Below are 17202 nucleotides of genomic sequence, written 5' to 3'. Positions count from 1 at the left end.
TTCTGACAAAAAAAAATTTCTCTTATTTAAGTAACCCATTCTATGGCAGATGGTTATGGTGGCCATTATGGACTATTGATAAACTTATTAGCTTTCTTTTTGCTTTTTGATTGCTTTCCTATTTCTCTTATAAATCCATTTCTCAAGTTTGGGATATGTCCAGTAAAAAAAAATTCTTAATTGCATTTAAAAATTACATTTAAAATTTTATTTACTTGTGTGTACATGTGTGCATGTGTGTATATGTGTGTGGGCACATGTATGTCATGGGATATGTGTGGAAGTCTGAGGACAACTTTCAGAAGTTAGTTCTCTCCTTCTACCATGTTGGCCCTGAGGATGGAGCAGATTTGGGCTTGTGGCCCATGCCTTTACCCACTTATCTCTCTCCGCTGGCCTATAGCTGAAATTTAAGCTCCTTAATAAAACTTTTGTTTGTTTTACTATTTCAGCAGCATGGGGGAATTGATTCAGAGTTTTAATGTTCTGAATTAAACTTTTTGCAATATTATATTTTTTTATATTGAGGTTACATAATTATGAATATCCTATAGTATTCCCTATTAAAGCCATGTTTTACTGGGTATGAGTTCTTTCTTCATGTTTCCTCTCATTTTGTTATTTGTTTTGTTAATTATTATTACCATATGCTCGTCTGTGTGTTTAGGATTTACTGTCAGCCTGTTTATGAGTTCTTTGTTTACTTTGTGTGACGAACTCCTAGATAGAGTGAGGCATTGCTTCTGAATGTAAGTTCTTCAGCACCTGCAAGTGTTGGTTTTTCCGAAGACCTTGGTTAATCTCACTACACACCCCAACAGCAGCCATTGCTGCCTCACTTGACACACGTTGTCATCCCTGTTTCTTAATGTTTGGCCCAATGAGGGATGCAGGCCTTGAATCTGACATGTCTGAACACCAACTCCTCGCATTCTCAGTTGCTCTAGACCTCTTCTGTGTGCACTGAATTGCCTACAGGCCTAGCAGACTCATAGACACTTTCCATGTTTGTGAGTTTGCGTGTTTTAGGTGTTTCCTCTTTCTTCAGGGTCAACCTTATGCTTTTGACCAAGTCCTAATCTTTTTCTGTTGTAAAATAATGCATAACATTAAATGTATCTTACTCACTGTATTAGGTTTTATTTGGAGGTAGGCAGGACACAAATAGGTAACCTGCAAAATTGCATATGTTTTCTAAATGACACTGTGCATGTTTTCTTTTTAAATGAACAATTGTCTGAAGACACATTATGTGTTCAGAATTAGGGCCTTTATTATAAGTGAGACATTATCCAGAAAATGCAAATGATGAAAATTCAAAAATTGTGTGCCTTGGGGAGGGGCATGTCCGCAGTCTCAGCAGTAAGCTGGTGAGTCAGGAGCATCTTGAGTTCCATGACAGCCTGAGCTACACAGGGAGCCCCTGCTTAGAGACATAGCCCGTCAGAAGTGGTGTGGACACTCTTGTATTTCTCCAGTCCAGAAGAGTTGCATCATCTGTGAGAACCTAATCTAAAATGGCTGCACTTTCTCTCACCATAGTGCTGGGACAGTATAACACCTTTCTTCTTCTTTTTTCAGTTTAAAAGAACAGTCATTATTTTTCTCATTCACACACAAATAATAAAAACAATTTCTATTATAAGCAGCCATTTATCTTCATTCCTACTCTGTATGTATTTATTCATACTATCTCATTAAATTCTGATGCTTTTCAGAACTCCTTGGGTGTGTTGTAATTTCGACATCTGGTATACATCAGTCACAAAATACATAGACATTATAATAAAAATTGATACTTCACCAGATTTTCTTGGCTGTTCTCTATCTTAAACATCCTTGTTCTATTCAACAACAAGACTATATGATAGTTCAACTCAAAAAACTGTATTTTCTGACTTTTAAAACAATTTCTGCAACACAACACTTTAAAATAATGTTTGTAGAATATAGAAATTGTTGGAGATTTTAAAAATAAAATCCAATAGTCATTCTTGGCTCATGAATTTCATTCGAAAGCTATAAATATTTATAATAAGCTGGATTATATTGTTTGGTGTTGTTTAGTGATTATGCAGGTTTTGGTGGTCTTCTTTAATAAATTCAGTTTAACCAATAATTCTTGTCACAAAGAAAAAATTGCTCCCGATCCCTTACCCATCTGTTGGAATATTTAGCCATTTCCAGATGCTGCACTGAAATGTGAGAGAACAAAAATCAATGAATCCCAAGATATAAAACACTGCTAAGGTATTTAAGGGTCAGGGCATAGAGAACAGCATGCCTATTGAAGCAACCTATTCATTTCTGGGGATACAAAAATAACATCCGTGTTCTCAAAGAGCTTGTGGTCTAGTGGTGTTGGGTAGGAATACACATTAATATAATGAAAAGCAGAGTGATGTAAGTACCAGGTATAAAGGTAGAAAGAGGAGGGCAGAAAGATCACAGGGAGAGAAACCCAACTCTGGGGCTATCTTTCACCTTCCAAAGCCCACATTACCAGTTTGTTGCCATTATCCTTTTAGGAAGTTCCTCGTTGCCTCTCTTTTATACAGCATCATTTCTTGTATTCCAAAGGAGTCCTGTGTGTACTTGGTAGTAGTTGTCTTACTGGCTGATTAGCTTGCTTCCAATTACTCTGTACTTTTGGTCTAGAGCTGTATTTTTGCAATGCTAAATTGAATGTAAGACACTTAACCAGTTTTTCCTCCTTTAGAAAATTATCATAGATGTAGTGTTTAAACAATAAGTGTTTATTTCCTAGTTCTAGAGAGCGGTAGTAAGGTGACAGCAGCATCCATGTCTAGTGAGGGTTCATTTCTTCATTTTGAAGTGGCTGGTATTAGTATTTTGTATGATAGCAAAACAGTGGGGAAGAAACTACATACTCTGTTGTTTCTATTTGTAAGGCCACTGATTACTTCAAAAGCTCTGTACTCTATTTATGACAAGTTCCTAAGGGCCCTACCTCCCACTACCAATCATGCTTAAGCATATGAACAAATGTAGAGGTGTTGTTAGTACCTGCTAGGCCATAGTAGATAGCACTAAAATAGCAGTATTTTGTGTCATTATTTTATCTGTCCTTAACAAAAAGGAAAACTGCTAAGTTGGACTACATATTGTATTAAGTCCTAAAAGTATTTTAGACTTATTTAAAAGCCCATTTGCATGGACTTTGACTTATAGTCTTACATCTCTCAGTGTTTACATAATAAGGAAAAGAATAATGGAGTCGGTTGGTTACAGAGTCACTTGATTTTAGCTGAAAGTTGAGAAAAGCAATAGGAAAGCCCATTGTAAAACACCTTCATATATAAAAATAATTTGGGGCTGAGAAGATGGCTCCATTGGTAAAGTGCCTGCTGTGCAAGCAGGAAGACCTGAGCTTGATTCCCCAGAACCTCCAATAAAGCTGGACATGAAAGCTGCACACCTGTATGTACAGCTTTGGAGAGGCAGTGACAGGAGGACCCCTGGGGCTTGCTGGCCAGCCGGGCTAGCCCAATCAATATGATGGAGAGTGAGGAGCACACCTGCCATAAACTTACATAGTACCTTAAACAGACAAACTTTTACAGAACCTTGAACTTAAGGCTGAACTTCATAGCCACTCAATGTTTACTAGTTTTTAAACTCTAAGTGTTTTATAATTATCTAGTTCAATATACTAAATTGGAAAATGAAACTTTAAAATGGGTTTAGCAAAGCAAAGGTGATTAGTGTAGTTTTGTATTCATCAAGGTCTTTAAAGTGTGGATTATTTAGGTATGACTATAGACTTCAAAGTATCTAGCATTCTTGTGATGACTTTATCTTACTTTCTGTCATTGTACATTCTGGATGAGGCAGTAAGTTTGAAAACAAGCAAAGTGTGTGAGAAAAGGTAACAGAAACAGTAAGACTATATTTTGAAAAGAGTGGAGACTTATAATCTGCATTATTAATTCTATTAGGCTGGATAAAAATGTATCAAATCTAAATTACCAAGAGGTTTAAGTTGGATGCAATTGAAACTACCACCCAGTAATAATGACATTTTCTTAGTGTTAATTTATCTTCTCAGTATTATCCACTATGGGACTGAGGTTCCTAGGAAAATCTAGAAACTTTATCTACCATTTAAGCGTAATCTTTTAATCCTCTTTTAATCCTTGTAGAGGATTTTTCACAAGCTCTCCATTAATGTCCTGCTGCAGATGCAGAGTGCTCTCTGCTCTGGCGTGGGCTTCGTGTGGATGGTAGGGTGGAGGGCAGCTGAGTGACACTGATGACTTCCGATGCCTTTCATGTCTCCCCCACTCTGCTTGCCTTATTAATATTATCTAGTTTCATCCAATACTGCTGATTCTTTGTAAATGTTTTTAAGTGATTCCATTTTGTGAGGAATGCTCTAATCTGATTTGGTCTCTAATCCTGTTAAACTCACTGCTCAAGTACAGCTCCAGTACACCGAAGTATGGAAAAGGCGAGTGACCAAAGGGAGGTCTGCAGGCACTTTTAGTAATGCTGCTTCTGGGTCTGGCTACCAGGTGACACCATAATTCAGCCAAGACACAGCATTCAAGTGTTAATTGATGTTAAATATTAATAAAAGTCCATTTTTTTCTTTAAAAGTTTTCCCTGGGATTTATTTATTTTTATTGTATGTGTGTGGGTGTTTTGCCTGTACATATGTCTGTGTACCACATTCATGCTGTGCCTGCAGAGGCCAGAAAAGGGCCTTGGGCCCTCTTAGAACTGATGTTACAGATGGTTTTGAGCCACAATGTGGGTGCTGGGCAGCTGAACCCAGATCCTTTGCAAGAGCAACCAGTACTCAACACTGAGCCAGCTATCCAAATGGTCTTGCAGAGGACCTGGGTTTGGTTCCTTGCACCCACATGATGGCCTACATCCATCTATAACTCTAGTTCCAGGGAATCTGTTACCTTCTTATCATCTCTGAGAGCCATCAGACATGCACATGGTATACATACATACATACATACAAACAAAACATTCACACACATGAAATAAATGTAGAAATCCCTTGAATCAACTTGATATTCTTACTCCTCCTATAATTGTATGCCAATGCTTTCAACAGCTCAGTTAACCATTAAGTCTCCTAGTATGTGCTTTAGATCTTGAATCTTCTGTATTTACTTTCATACTTGAATTCTGGGTTAGCAGCTCCTTTCTAGTAGACAGCACTGTAGCAGCCTACTCCATTGTTTCAGCTTGTTGTGACGGCTTATGAAGGATGGATGATAACATCTGGAACTTAAAACTCGAAGAAAATCTTGGCAAAAATAAGCTAATATCTTTGACGGTAGGATTTATGCCTCAATATTTCCAAAGTCACAACAAGATAAAATCATGTCTAGTATTGATATTATTTAAGTACTTAATGGAGCCAATGTAAAAAGTTTGAAATACATTTTTAGTACTAAACATACACAACATTGTGAATATTTGGAAGCATGTTGCTTAAAAATTTTAGGAAATTTTAAAACCCAGCTAGAAATATTTAAAATCAGAGAAAATAGATTGCACATCTGTACTGGATGGAATAAAAATTTGTTTTCAAAATGAAGTCATTATTGAAGACGGAAGGATTTTTTAAAATGAGAAGCATGTTGTAGTTTATATTATAAATTATACCAGCCATGATAGAAATATAGCAATTTAAAATACCAAGAGATTTAAGTTAGACTAAGCAAAGAGGAATGGTTGTATCATATATTGGAAAAAACCAAAAGAAAGTCTTTATTGGCACAAGGAAAGACATATGGACCAAAGAAGTAAAATACAGTGTAGAGAAATTAACTCATGTGTATATATAAAAATAAAATTAATTTTAAATTAATTATAAAATAATGCACAATTAAATGAGTGTTGGGATAATTGGCTATCTATAAAAATAAAAGTAAAGTCTTTTATTTACATTTTTTTAGCACACAATACATTCCAGATGGATTAAATAGCTAAATGTAAGAAATAGAGCAATTGAGAAAAATACATGGAAGATTTTATTTAAAATCTTGGGGGCAAATAAACAGTATTTAATAAACGTAAATTTAAGTTCTATAAGAGTTTAACTTTCCATGTGATAGAAGTATAAAGTTAAAAAACATGGCAAACTATATGAAGATGTTTCCAACATGTGAAACAAAGAGTTAATATCTATACTACATTGTAAGCTCTCCCAAACCTCTATAAGGAAAACAATAAAACTATATGAAGATGTTTTCAACATGTGAAACAAAGAGTTACTATCTATACTACATCATGAGCTCTCCCAAATCTCTGTAAAGAAAGCAATAAACCTCAGTACAGAGTGAAAACAAGGTTTTCCAAGAAAAGGAAACAAATAATCAACAAAATCCAATTAGTGGTCAGGGAAGTGTAGATTAAAACTACAGTAAGATAACGCTCTTTATTAATTAGATTTGAAAAAAGTCATTGTTCATATCCATTGTTGATATACAATAGGGAAATTGGTACTGATAAGCTGTGAAAAGTAGAATAGCTTTCCAGAGGCCCATTCAGAATTGTCTCTTTAAAAATGTGCACACCTTTTTGTGTGGCATTTCTATTGTAGAAGTATGCATGATTGAACACATGAATTGACAGTTGTACAATGCTGTTTGCTATAGTATTGCTTCTACTAGTCAAAAACTGAAACAAACAAACAATCCAGAGTCCCTTTGACTAAATTCATCAGTCATACTATGGATTCTGCATTGATTGAATGTTATGCTGAATAAAGCTCATAGGAGTAAAATGATTTGATATGCTGCCCTTAGGAAAGACCTATGCCACAAAGAAACATAATCACAAAAGAGTCTATGTCTATATTAGAAACATGAGTATGAAGATAAGGTAGTATGTGTGGCTAATTTATGTGATGGATGTAGGTAAAGATAAAGACTTTATCAATAAGTAGGAAAATTAAATATTTGATCATATTTGGAAGATGAAGCTGTTAATAAAAGCCTTTAAATAATTAAAGCCAGGAAGGACAGAAAAATCCTAAGTCAGTCTCCAAACTGTGTTACTTCTTCAGAAAGCTTTATTATATCACAGAGGGAAACTCATTTCTTTCCTTTAGAAGTGAGTTTTCAGTATGTATTTGGTCAGTTATGACCCATAATATGAACATGACATTCAAAAATTAGATATATTCAATAAGATAAAGCAAAATAAGGAGAACAAACAAAAGTGTAGCATTAAGGCAAATTTAATAAAGCAGAAGACAATTTGGATGCAATTAGAAGGATAGTAAAGCTTTTCCCCCCTATATCAACCATTTAATTATAGCTGAATTGGGTTAATAGGACCAAGTTTGAATGGCTGTAATTTCTTCTTTCAATATCTATAAACTGAAATATTAAGAATAATTTAAAAACAAAGTGGAGAATTCAGTGCTTATAAAAATTTGAAGTTGTGATGATGTAATTAATGTTCTATTTATTGTACAAATGTGGTGTCCTACCTTTTTGATTTACTTTATATTTTGTCAAGCTACATTGCCAGAAGCTGCAGATACAGAAAGGTTGATTTGGGATTTTTATTAACTTCAGTGTTGGAGACATGATTTCTAGTAGCCCAGGATCAATGTTCTAAGGAAACAGCTATTCAGCAGTCAATATAAGATTAAAATAAGAGAGTTATTAAAGAAATACCAACAAATATTGACAATAATTTCTTGTATCTTATTGATCATAATTTGATAAAACTAGTAATCAGAAGCAGGAAAAATTATGTAGAAAATATGCAAATACCTATAAACTAAGCAGTGTTCCTTTGAATAATTAATGAGTCATTGAAGAAATCATAGGAAAAAAAACCCCTAGAATCAAATTAAATTGAAGCACCTAGATCTTTGGGCTAAAAAAACACAATTCTAAGAGGGAAGTATATAGATATGAGTATGTACATGGAGAAGAATGAGAGATATTGGATAAAATATCCGTATATCTGAAGAGCTGAGAAACAGTAAAATCCAGGGCAGATATAAAATGATGACTAGCAAAGAATACGAAAGTTCACTGAAATGAAGACTTGCTTCTTTGAAAAGATAAGCATGATATACAAGCCCTTACCAAGCTAGCTAAAAGAGAACATTCAGACTAATACAATTAGAAATAAAGAGAACATATTATAGTGTATGCCTCTGAAACTCAGATGATAATCAGGATATATTTTGAAAATTGATACTAAAAAAATGGAAATCTAGATGAAATGAGTAAAATTCTAGACATATGTAACTTGACAAAATCAAACCAAGAATGTATAAAACCCCAAATAGATATAAGCAATAATACTGATGCAATAATAGGGTCCCAACAAAGACTAGCCCAGGCCTGATGGGGTCACTGGTGAATTCTTTCATACTTTTAAAGAAAAAACATCAGTGCTTCTCAGGATGTTCCATAAAACAGTAAATGAAGGAATACCTTTTTGTTCATTCAGCAAAGATAAAAGACGCTGCACAAAAGAAAACTACAGATAATTTTTTGATGGGCTTAACAGCAAAAATCTCAATCTTTACAAGGCAAATTCAGTAACTTATTTACAAATACTTCATGATAAGTTGGTTTAATGCCGGAAATGCAAGAACGGCTTAACACATACAAATTAGTAAACACAGCACAGCTCATTAGTAGAATAGAAACCATATTTCATTTCAATAGATGCATCAAAAAAGCTTGTAGCCAGGCATGGGAGGCAGAGACAGGTGGACTTCCATGAGTTTGAGACCACCCTGGTCTACAAAGCGAGTCCAGGACAGTTAAGGCTACACAGAGACACCCTGTTTCAAAAAACCAAAGGAGGAAGAGGAGGAGAAGGAGAAGAAAAAGAAAACTTGAAACAATTTTTATTGTCTCTTCATGATAAAAAATGTCCTGTAGAAATGATTGCTGGAAATAGGACTATATTTAAATATAAGAAAAGTCATTTATAATAACTGTATAACCAGTATTATACTGAATATGGATAAACTGAAAACATTTCCTGTAAAATCAACAACATGATGAGTATCTATTCTCAACACTCAATATAGTGTTTGAAATCTTAGCGTAACAATAAAATGAAAGAAATAAGAGGGGTATAAAAGAAAGAAGTCAAATTATATTTGTAGACAACTTGATCTCTTGCATAAAAGATTTTAAAAACTACCAGAAAACTTTTAGATCAAATACATGTTTTTATTAGAATAGGAGGATGCAAACTCAACACACACACACAAAAAAAACCCAAGAATTTTCCTATGTATAATTTTTTTCTGAAAAACAACCTCATTAACAATGACTCCAATAAACAAACAAACAGTTAATTTCTGAAGAAATAAATTGAAGAAGACAGTAGAAGATGGAAAAGGTGTACCATGTTCATGGATTAGCAAAGTTAGTCTTGAGAAAATGGCCATATTACTGAAAGTGATCTACAATCCCCTTCAAAACTCTAAGGACCTTCTTCACAGAACTAGGAAAAAAATTAATATGAAAAAAACAAAAGACCCTGAATAGCTGAAGCTATCTCCAGGCATCACAGTACCTGATGCCAAACTTTAATACAGTGAAATAGTAATAGGAACAGTATGGCAGTGGTAATAAAGCTAAGCCTGTGGCTTAATAAAACAGAGGACCAGAAACAAACGTACCCAGCCACTTTATCTAATCTTATATCAAGAGGCCAAAAAGACTTAGTTTGGAAAAGAAAAAGACTAGTGCTGGGAAAACTGTATATCCATGGGTAAAAAATACAAATAGGTTGCCATGTCTCACCTGCACAAAAATTAATTCAGAAATTGGCCAGTGACTTAAATTTAAGACTTGGAACTTTGAAACTTCTAGAGGAATGCATAGGAGACCATTTTGAAACCTAGGCTAAGAAATGACTTTCTCAACAAGACTATAACAGCTCAGAAAAGAATAACAAGAATTTTAAATTGGATTGCCTCAGGCAAGTACAAACTAAAAATATATTGAGAGCCCATCTCACCCAACCAGAATGACTATTATTAAAAAAAAAAAAAAAAAAAGCAAACAACACATACTGGTGAGGAAGTGAGGGAAAAAGGAACACTGTACTCTCTTGATGTATAATACACCATACTGTATAATACAGCATACAAATTAGTATGCAGATTCCTAAGTTTCTACAGAGATACCTGTACACCCATGTCTGTCATACTGTTCGTCACGATAGCCAAGTTATGGGAGAGCCTGCTGAACTGACATCAGATGCTAAGTTGAAGGCATAAATGTGAAATGGAGAGGGGAGGTTTGGGACAATAGAGTTTGTATTTCAATAACAAACATTCAGAGAAAGAAATTAGGGAAGCAAACTCATTACACTATTTACTTTTACCTGAAGCAAGAAAAAAGTGTTTTTGAATAATCCTAACCAAGGAATTGAAAAACCTCTACAATAAAAACTTGGTATACGGAGGGAAACAATTGAAGTAGATACTGTATTGAAAAGACTTGTCATGCTCAGGGATTGGGGGAATTAGTATTGTAAAAATGGCTATCCTATGAAAGTGATCTACGTAATCCCTATCTAAATCCTAATGCTATTCTGCATAGCGATAGAAAATAAAAACTCAATTCACGCAGAAGCACAAAGGACCCTGTAAACTCCAAGTAATCCTGAGCAAAAAGATTAATGCAAGAGGTGTCACCAACTTCAAGTTAAATTACAGAGCCCTATTAACAAAAGCATCATGGTACAGACACAAAAACAGATATGTCAATCAATGGTGTGGAAGATCCAGATATAAATCCACACAGATATAGTCCTCTGTATTGTTTTTGTTTTTTGACAATGATAAAAAATATACATTGGAGAAAAAAACAACATACTTAAAGGGTGCAGAGAAAAGGAAATATTCACATGTAGAAAGATGAAACTAGATTCCTGTTTGTTACTTTGTACAAAAAAATCAATTTCAAATGACTGAAAGATCTTGATGTAAGACCTGAAACGCTGAAACAATTAGAACTAAAAAACAAAGAAATTATTTCAAGATATAGACAGTGGCAAGAACTTCCTAAATAGGAGACTACTCACTTAGGATATAATCTCAAAAACTGACAAATGAAACCCCATGAAATCAAAGAGCTTCTGCACAGCTATGGAAACCACAGAGGTTACTGAAGTGGAAGTTTCTGGTGTTTTTGAAGACTCAGTTGAGTCAAGTGATGTTTTTCTAGAAGTTGTCTTGTGAGAGGGCATGTGATGCTTTGTTGGAGGCTGGCTTGTGAGAGGGTTTGTGATGTTTTGTTCTCAGCTCTCATGCGAGGGGCATGACTGGCTAGCTGAGAACATGCATGGGTGAACTTTGAGGAGAAGAGATTTATAGAAGCCCATCGACAGTGAGACAGTGCTTTTTGGATCGACATCATTGCCCTGGTTTTTGTGCTTCGACAATTTGCAGAGAAAAACGTTCGAGAGAACTCAGGGCAATCCAACTGAGGCTTACAGTTTTACTGACTTGTCCTGAGGTGCTGCATCATGCTGATTTGGGTTGCTGTTTGGTGTTGGTCTTTGGACTGGACTGCTGGTATCCAGACAATGAAAAGTGGACTCATCCTAAGGAACTACTTCTAAAAAGGCCTACAACCTCCTTTTCCTAATAGTCTTCTTTCCCTCTTATATCTGGTCATTGTGTAGAAGGGAGGTAGAAGTATTTAAGAACCCTAAATAAAGTAGGTTAGGTGAAAAACCTAAGCCTGCAGTTTACCAATAGCCAACAGAATAGGAGAAAATCATTGCCAACTATAAATGTGACATGATTATGATTAATATCTAGAATATACAAAGAACTAAAAAACTAAGAATTCAAATAACCAAGTTGGTAAACGGGCTAGTGAAATGAACAGGTAGTGTTCAAATAATAAGAGACAAATTTATTCAATAAATGAGTGTAAAAAATGTTCATCCTCATTATCAGAGAAATGCAAATTAAAATTGTATTGAGATTCTCTGTCAACCCAGCCAGAATATCAGTCATTAAGAAAACAAAGAACAAATTCTGGCGAGGATGTGGCCCCGAGTGAGCCGTGTGCACTGTGTGTGGGAGTGAAAACTAGTGCAGCCACTATGGGGATCAGTATGTAGGTTCTAGAACAGAAGCCTCGTAAGACCTCCATATGACTTAGTTATACCACTGCTGGACATCTTCTTAAAGACCTCCAAGACAACATATCACAGATAGAGATCCTTGGACAGCAATATTGTAGCCGTGATTAAAATAGTTCAGCGACGGAGCCAACCTAGACTTCCAGCAACAGAGAGACAGTGGAGAAAAGAGGAAGAAAAATCTGGAATGTATATACAACAGAATTTTTCATCCATAAAAAAGTATGAAGTTATGTCATTTTAGAAAAATGTATATAACTGAAGATAACTGTACCAGGTGAATTAAGGCAGTCTCAGAAAAATAATATTTTTGAGATTCATAGTTCCTAAGTTTTATGTAGATATCTAAAATTGCAAATGTCTATGTGACATAAGTATAAAACTGAAACTGGACTTTTAGGAATTAAGTGGGACTAAAAGGGAGGATGTGTGAAAAGGAAGGCGTGTAAGAAAATTATAAGGGGAAACATGCTCAACATAAAATACTTAGTTGTATGAAAATGAATTTATGTAACAAGAATGATATCATATACAATGAACATATACCATGGAAAGTTTAAAACACACGTAGGAATAAAATGAAAATGCAGTTAATAAAAATTAAAATTTTAAAACATTGTAATTAATGGCTAATGTATATATTGATTATTTCAAATGTGATTTGTAGGGGCTCAAGTAAGGAATATGATGAATAAATATAAGTGAGTAAAACAAGTATATGATTAACTTGTGCATTAAGAGGTCTGCTTGAATGATGCTGGTGTTTGGATAGTAGTGTTGTGCTGATTCATCACTTCTGTATGCCAGAATCTTTTTTACATTTACTTATTTAGCTATTTAGTGTGTGTGCATGCGTATATATGTGTGTGCACATGCATATATGATGACATTCATGTGGAGATCAGAGCAAAGATTACAGGAGTCAGTTTTATCCTTTCACCACATGAGCTCTGGGGATCAGACTCAGGTCATCAGTCTTGGCAGCAGAAACCTCTACCCACTGAGCCACTCTGCCAGCCCCACATCTCTTCTTGTTTTTTAAACAATAGGGCATTGGGAGACACGTTGTTAAAACTTGGCTTCAACTATATTTTGGTTATATTATTAGTCTATATTCCAGTGCTGTTACTGATGTTGAGTTTGGGGGGCTTTAACAGGCAGCTGTTCACAGTGAAGCTTTGAGAGGAAGCTTTATTGTGAGGTAGGGGGCAGAACTTCCTAGGAAAAAGGTTGCTCATCTTACTTTTAATTTATTACAGTTCTCATGAGGTGAAACATTTTGCTGCATTTAGTTTTCCTGATTTTTCGAAAACAAACAGAACGACACATGATGCTGTCATGTGCTCTGAAGCAGTGTGTCTACGGACAAGACCTCAGAGCTTCAAACCCAGTGGCTACATTGAAACCTCAGCTCTACAGGGTACCAGCCCCAGGCTTAGCAAGGCTTTTCTTTGCTTCAGTTGCCTTGGCAAAATGGACATAATGCTAGCTGTGTGGAAGGCAATGGGGCCTGACACTTGTAGTTCTGTGTGTGTTATGCTCATTCTAGGACCCAGGAGGCTTGGGCAAGGGGATGGAGGTCAACCTGGGCTACAGCATAAATTGTCTCAGAAAGGAAAGCAATCCCTGTGCATGGCGAGTGTCAAACATAGGCATTGCTGAACTAGACTCCTCTTACAGTGGAGTTGTCCTCCTTTAATTTCAGAGCACTTGTTAGGGTCATTTACGTGTCTGCTGCGTTACTGTTGCCAGTCAGGAGAACACAATGTGCTGGAGACATGTCTTCTCTGCCTGAAGGACAGGACTGGACAGAAAATATACAATAACATTTTTTTTTTGTGATTTGAATTATATCTTGTAATCTTGAAACTGTATTTTTAAAAAAACTTTTTCAGATTTGATTAACTTCTGATAAATAATACAAGAAGCTAGCTGAGTGGTCTTCAGCAATTCAATGGATGCGGCTCTGGAAATCAGTGAGTTTGTAAATAGAGTGTGGGTCCAGTGTGAGAATGAAAGCTGCTTGAAGTGGAGGCTGCTGTCTCCCAAGGCTGCAGCCAGGGTGGATCACAGTAAGCCGTGGTACTGCTTCATGAATGCTGACTCCAGCTACAACAGCTGCTCGGTTTCTGAGGAGGATTTTCCTGAAGAGTCTCAGTTCCTTGAAAGAGGGTATAAGATTGTCTATTCACAGCTTCCTCTTGGAAGCCTGGTTTTGGTAAAGTTACAGAAGTGGCCAAGGTAAGAAATGTATTTATTGTTTATTATGTTAAATTAATCATTACTTAATTACCAAATTTCTTTCATTTTTTATTTACTTATGTGCATGCATATTTGTGGGTCTGTATGTGTATGTACATGTTTGTATTTATGTGTCTCTGTGTATGTGTGTTTCTATGTTTGTGTGTCTGCATCTGGGTGTGCATTTGTGTGTGTATGTATATCTGTGTCTGTGTGCTGCAGCAGATCAAATACCAAGAGCCTCACACTTGCTAGGCAAACACTACTGCTAAGCTACATGCTCAGCCCTGTGCTTTGCATTTGGAGTAGATTTACCTAGTTCTAACTTTCACCCAGAGTTCCTCATGTTTTTAATAAAACAAACTTCCACCTTTAGAGCAGTCTTGAGCTCACAAAGACTTGGTGTAAGTACAGTTTCCATATACCTTCTGTCCACTCAGAACCCAGCCTCTCTCCCAGCCGCACCCCACACCATGTGGTTTGTGATAATTAGTGAACCTTCACTGACACTTCCTAGTTATCCCCAGAGTTCATGTTGTATGTGAGGGCTGACTCTAGGTTTACACTCTGTTTTGAGAGGCATAATCTCCAGAGTGAGTTCTTCATTCTACCATGTGGGTCCTGGGGATGGAGCTCATTCACCAGGCTTGCTGGCAAGAGCCTTTACCTACTGAGCCCTCTCATTGGTCCCTTAATTGCCAATCTCCGGTACTGTCTTTGTCCTCTGAATTATATTAATTTTTCTGGTTTTTTAAATGGGGAGCTAGTAATTTAATCCATTTCTTATTTTTTCTTCTTAATTTAAGCAAAGCTGCATTTTTTTTCTAAGAATTGTGATAAACAGACACATTGTATTTATCATCTACCTTAAAATAGTTGCTAATTCTTCCTTAAAATAAGTTATTTATAAGTTTGTTTCTAAATGACATATTTGAGGATCTTAATTATTCCATAGATGCTTAAAATGTTTTTCATTAAACTTATATATATTTATTATATTTTAGAGTTTTGATTCTGGGTTATTTTGTAACTATATACTATGTATCCTCAGTGTATAAGTCTAGATTTCAGTTAAACTTCCTTGACTTAAAGGCAATTGTATTGTCCTATCATATGGCTTTAGCTTTTTACTTCAGGACTTTGTATTACTTAGGTAATTTTTCCTATCTTTCACATTTATTTTTCTTGAACTGTTTTCATAATTTGGCTCTTTAAATTTTAAGTATTTTTCTCTACATATTTTATTATTCTGAAGGTACCAGTTGCTTTTTATTCCTTCTAATTTAGCATTCATTTTTTAAATTTTAAAGGTTTTCATTTATTTTACTTTTTTCCCAAAACTTTTATCACTTGTTTTAAGTTTTTTGTAGTTCACACACAAACACACACATACACATTATATCTACAGTATATATGTGTTTTTATTTCTGTTAGCTCAACTTGAAATCTTGAGTACAATTTAATAAGATTTTGAGAATTTTCTCCAAACCATTCCTTTGTGGTAAGCTTTCATCTTTTGGTGTGTTTCCCTCATGCTTTTTTTTTTTTCACCATACTAAGTCAGTATTTGCTTCCCTTGACCCTGCAGGGAGGGAGGAGACTGGAGAAGTAAGTGAATTGCTTGGTCTACTTGACCTGGGCTCAGCACTTGCTCTCAGTCCTGTCAAGCCTGGGGCCCAAGGAGCCCTGAGAAGTGCTTGTGCCTGGCACAGGGCAGGGGCCCCTCACATAGGGCTCTTTACCTCTCAGCTGTTTGGGTCCAGCCTCCCAGTCTCCTAGAGTACTTCTTGTGGACATCTCCCACCCAGGCCCTGTGGCAGAGTGTCCATAAAGTCCCCAATGTGTGGTTGCTCCTTGTGTTCAGTAACCATCTTCTACTCCCAGACAGGGATCTCTTCTCCAATGGTACTTGGCTGTTGGACTCCAGGATGTGACAACAGAAACCATGGATTTCTTCTTGGCCCCTGGAGAGCGGAGTGGGGCACTGGCTTGGTTTCTACTGTTTTGTGTGTACTTTTTGTTTTGTCATGATTTTAGCTGTTCTGTCACCTCTTTCGGAACTATCCATTTCCTTTCTCTCTGTTAGCCTAGCTCTATGAATCGCTGGGCTAACAGCCCATAGGGAAGACTCTAATCTAGTAATCAAACAGGTTTCTTTGCTCTGACTGATCCTATAGGATCTGACTTTATTTTACCCCCAGCAGTTTTTTTTTTCTTTTTTTAAATAGAACTAACTTTTTCCTTGGCAGTGATCTGCATTAGGTTTTAATGTTCTCAGGGTTCCTCAGTGCTCCAACATCTTCACAGTTGCTTTTGGCCCCACTGTGGTTTAGCCCATTGCTCTTAGTTTAGCCTGCTGGACTCTCCATGAAGCTTGCTACCATGTTGAAGTTCTCATTTCTCAAATGTGTCAGAGGATTTCTGTGTCATTCCCATTCACGCTTCTTTTCTCTCACAGATACTAATACTGTCTCGTCTCGTAGGGAGTTGTAATTATCGATCCTGTTTTGGTGTGTACACAGTAGCCTGTCACTAAGCTTTATCGTGGGTGTGGCATGTGCAGTGCTGCTGTGTGCTCTGCCTGAGTTTCTGAGGAAAGTTACAGGATTCTGACGGTCTTTCGCCCTTTTAGAGCCTCTTACTAGTTTTGTAGCTTTTACGCTACAAACTCAATTATATTGGCTTATGATTTTGTTCTCTATGAAGACCATAAGGAATCAACCATTAAAGAAAGGCTATGACCAGCCTATCCTGACATGAACATATGTGCAATAGGCTTTTCAGTCAATGTGTAGACTCAGGTTCTTACTTTCTCACCATTTT

General features: G+C 36.1%; 1 protein-coding gene across 1 annotated transcript in view; it reads left to right on the top strand.

Annotated features, from left to right (window-relative positions):
* The first annotated feature begins 14041 nt into the window (after nucleotides 1-14041).
* Zcwpw2 (zinc finger CW-type and PWWP domain containing 2) overlaps nucleotides 14042-17202 on the top strand; it is a 73699-nt gene continuing 70538 nt past the window's right edge. Inside the window, exon 1 of the mRNA XM_055601548.1 lies at nucleotides 14042-14379. Coding sequence (XP_055457523.1) covers nucleotides 14093-14379 — 287 coding nt within the window. The 5' untranslated portion in view covers nucleotides 14042-14092. The remainder of the gene's footprint in view (nucleotides 14380-17202) is intronic.

The sequence above is a fragment of the Psammomys obesus genome, unplaced genomic scaffold (assembly GCF_907164565.1).
Source record: "Psammomys obesus unplaced genomic scaffold, mPsaObe1.curated_primary_1811, whole genome shotgun sequence".
Classification (NCBI taxonomy): Eukaryota; Metazoa; Chordata; class Mammalia; order Rodentia; family Muridae; genus Psammomys; species Psammomys obesus.
This window is presented reverse-complemented; position numbering and strand designations above follow the sequence as displayed.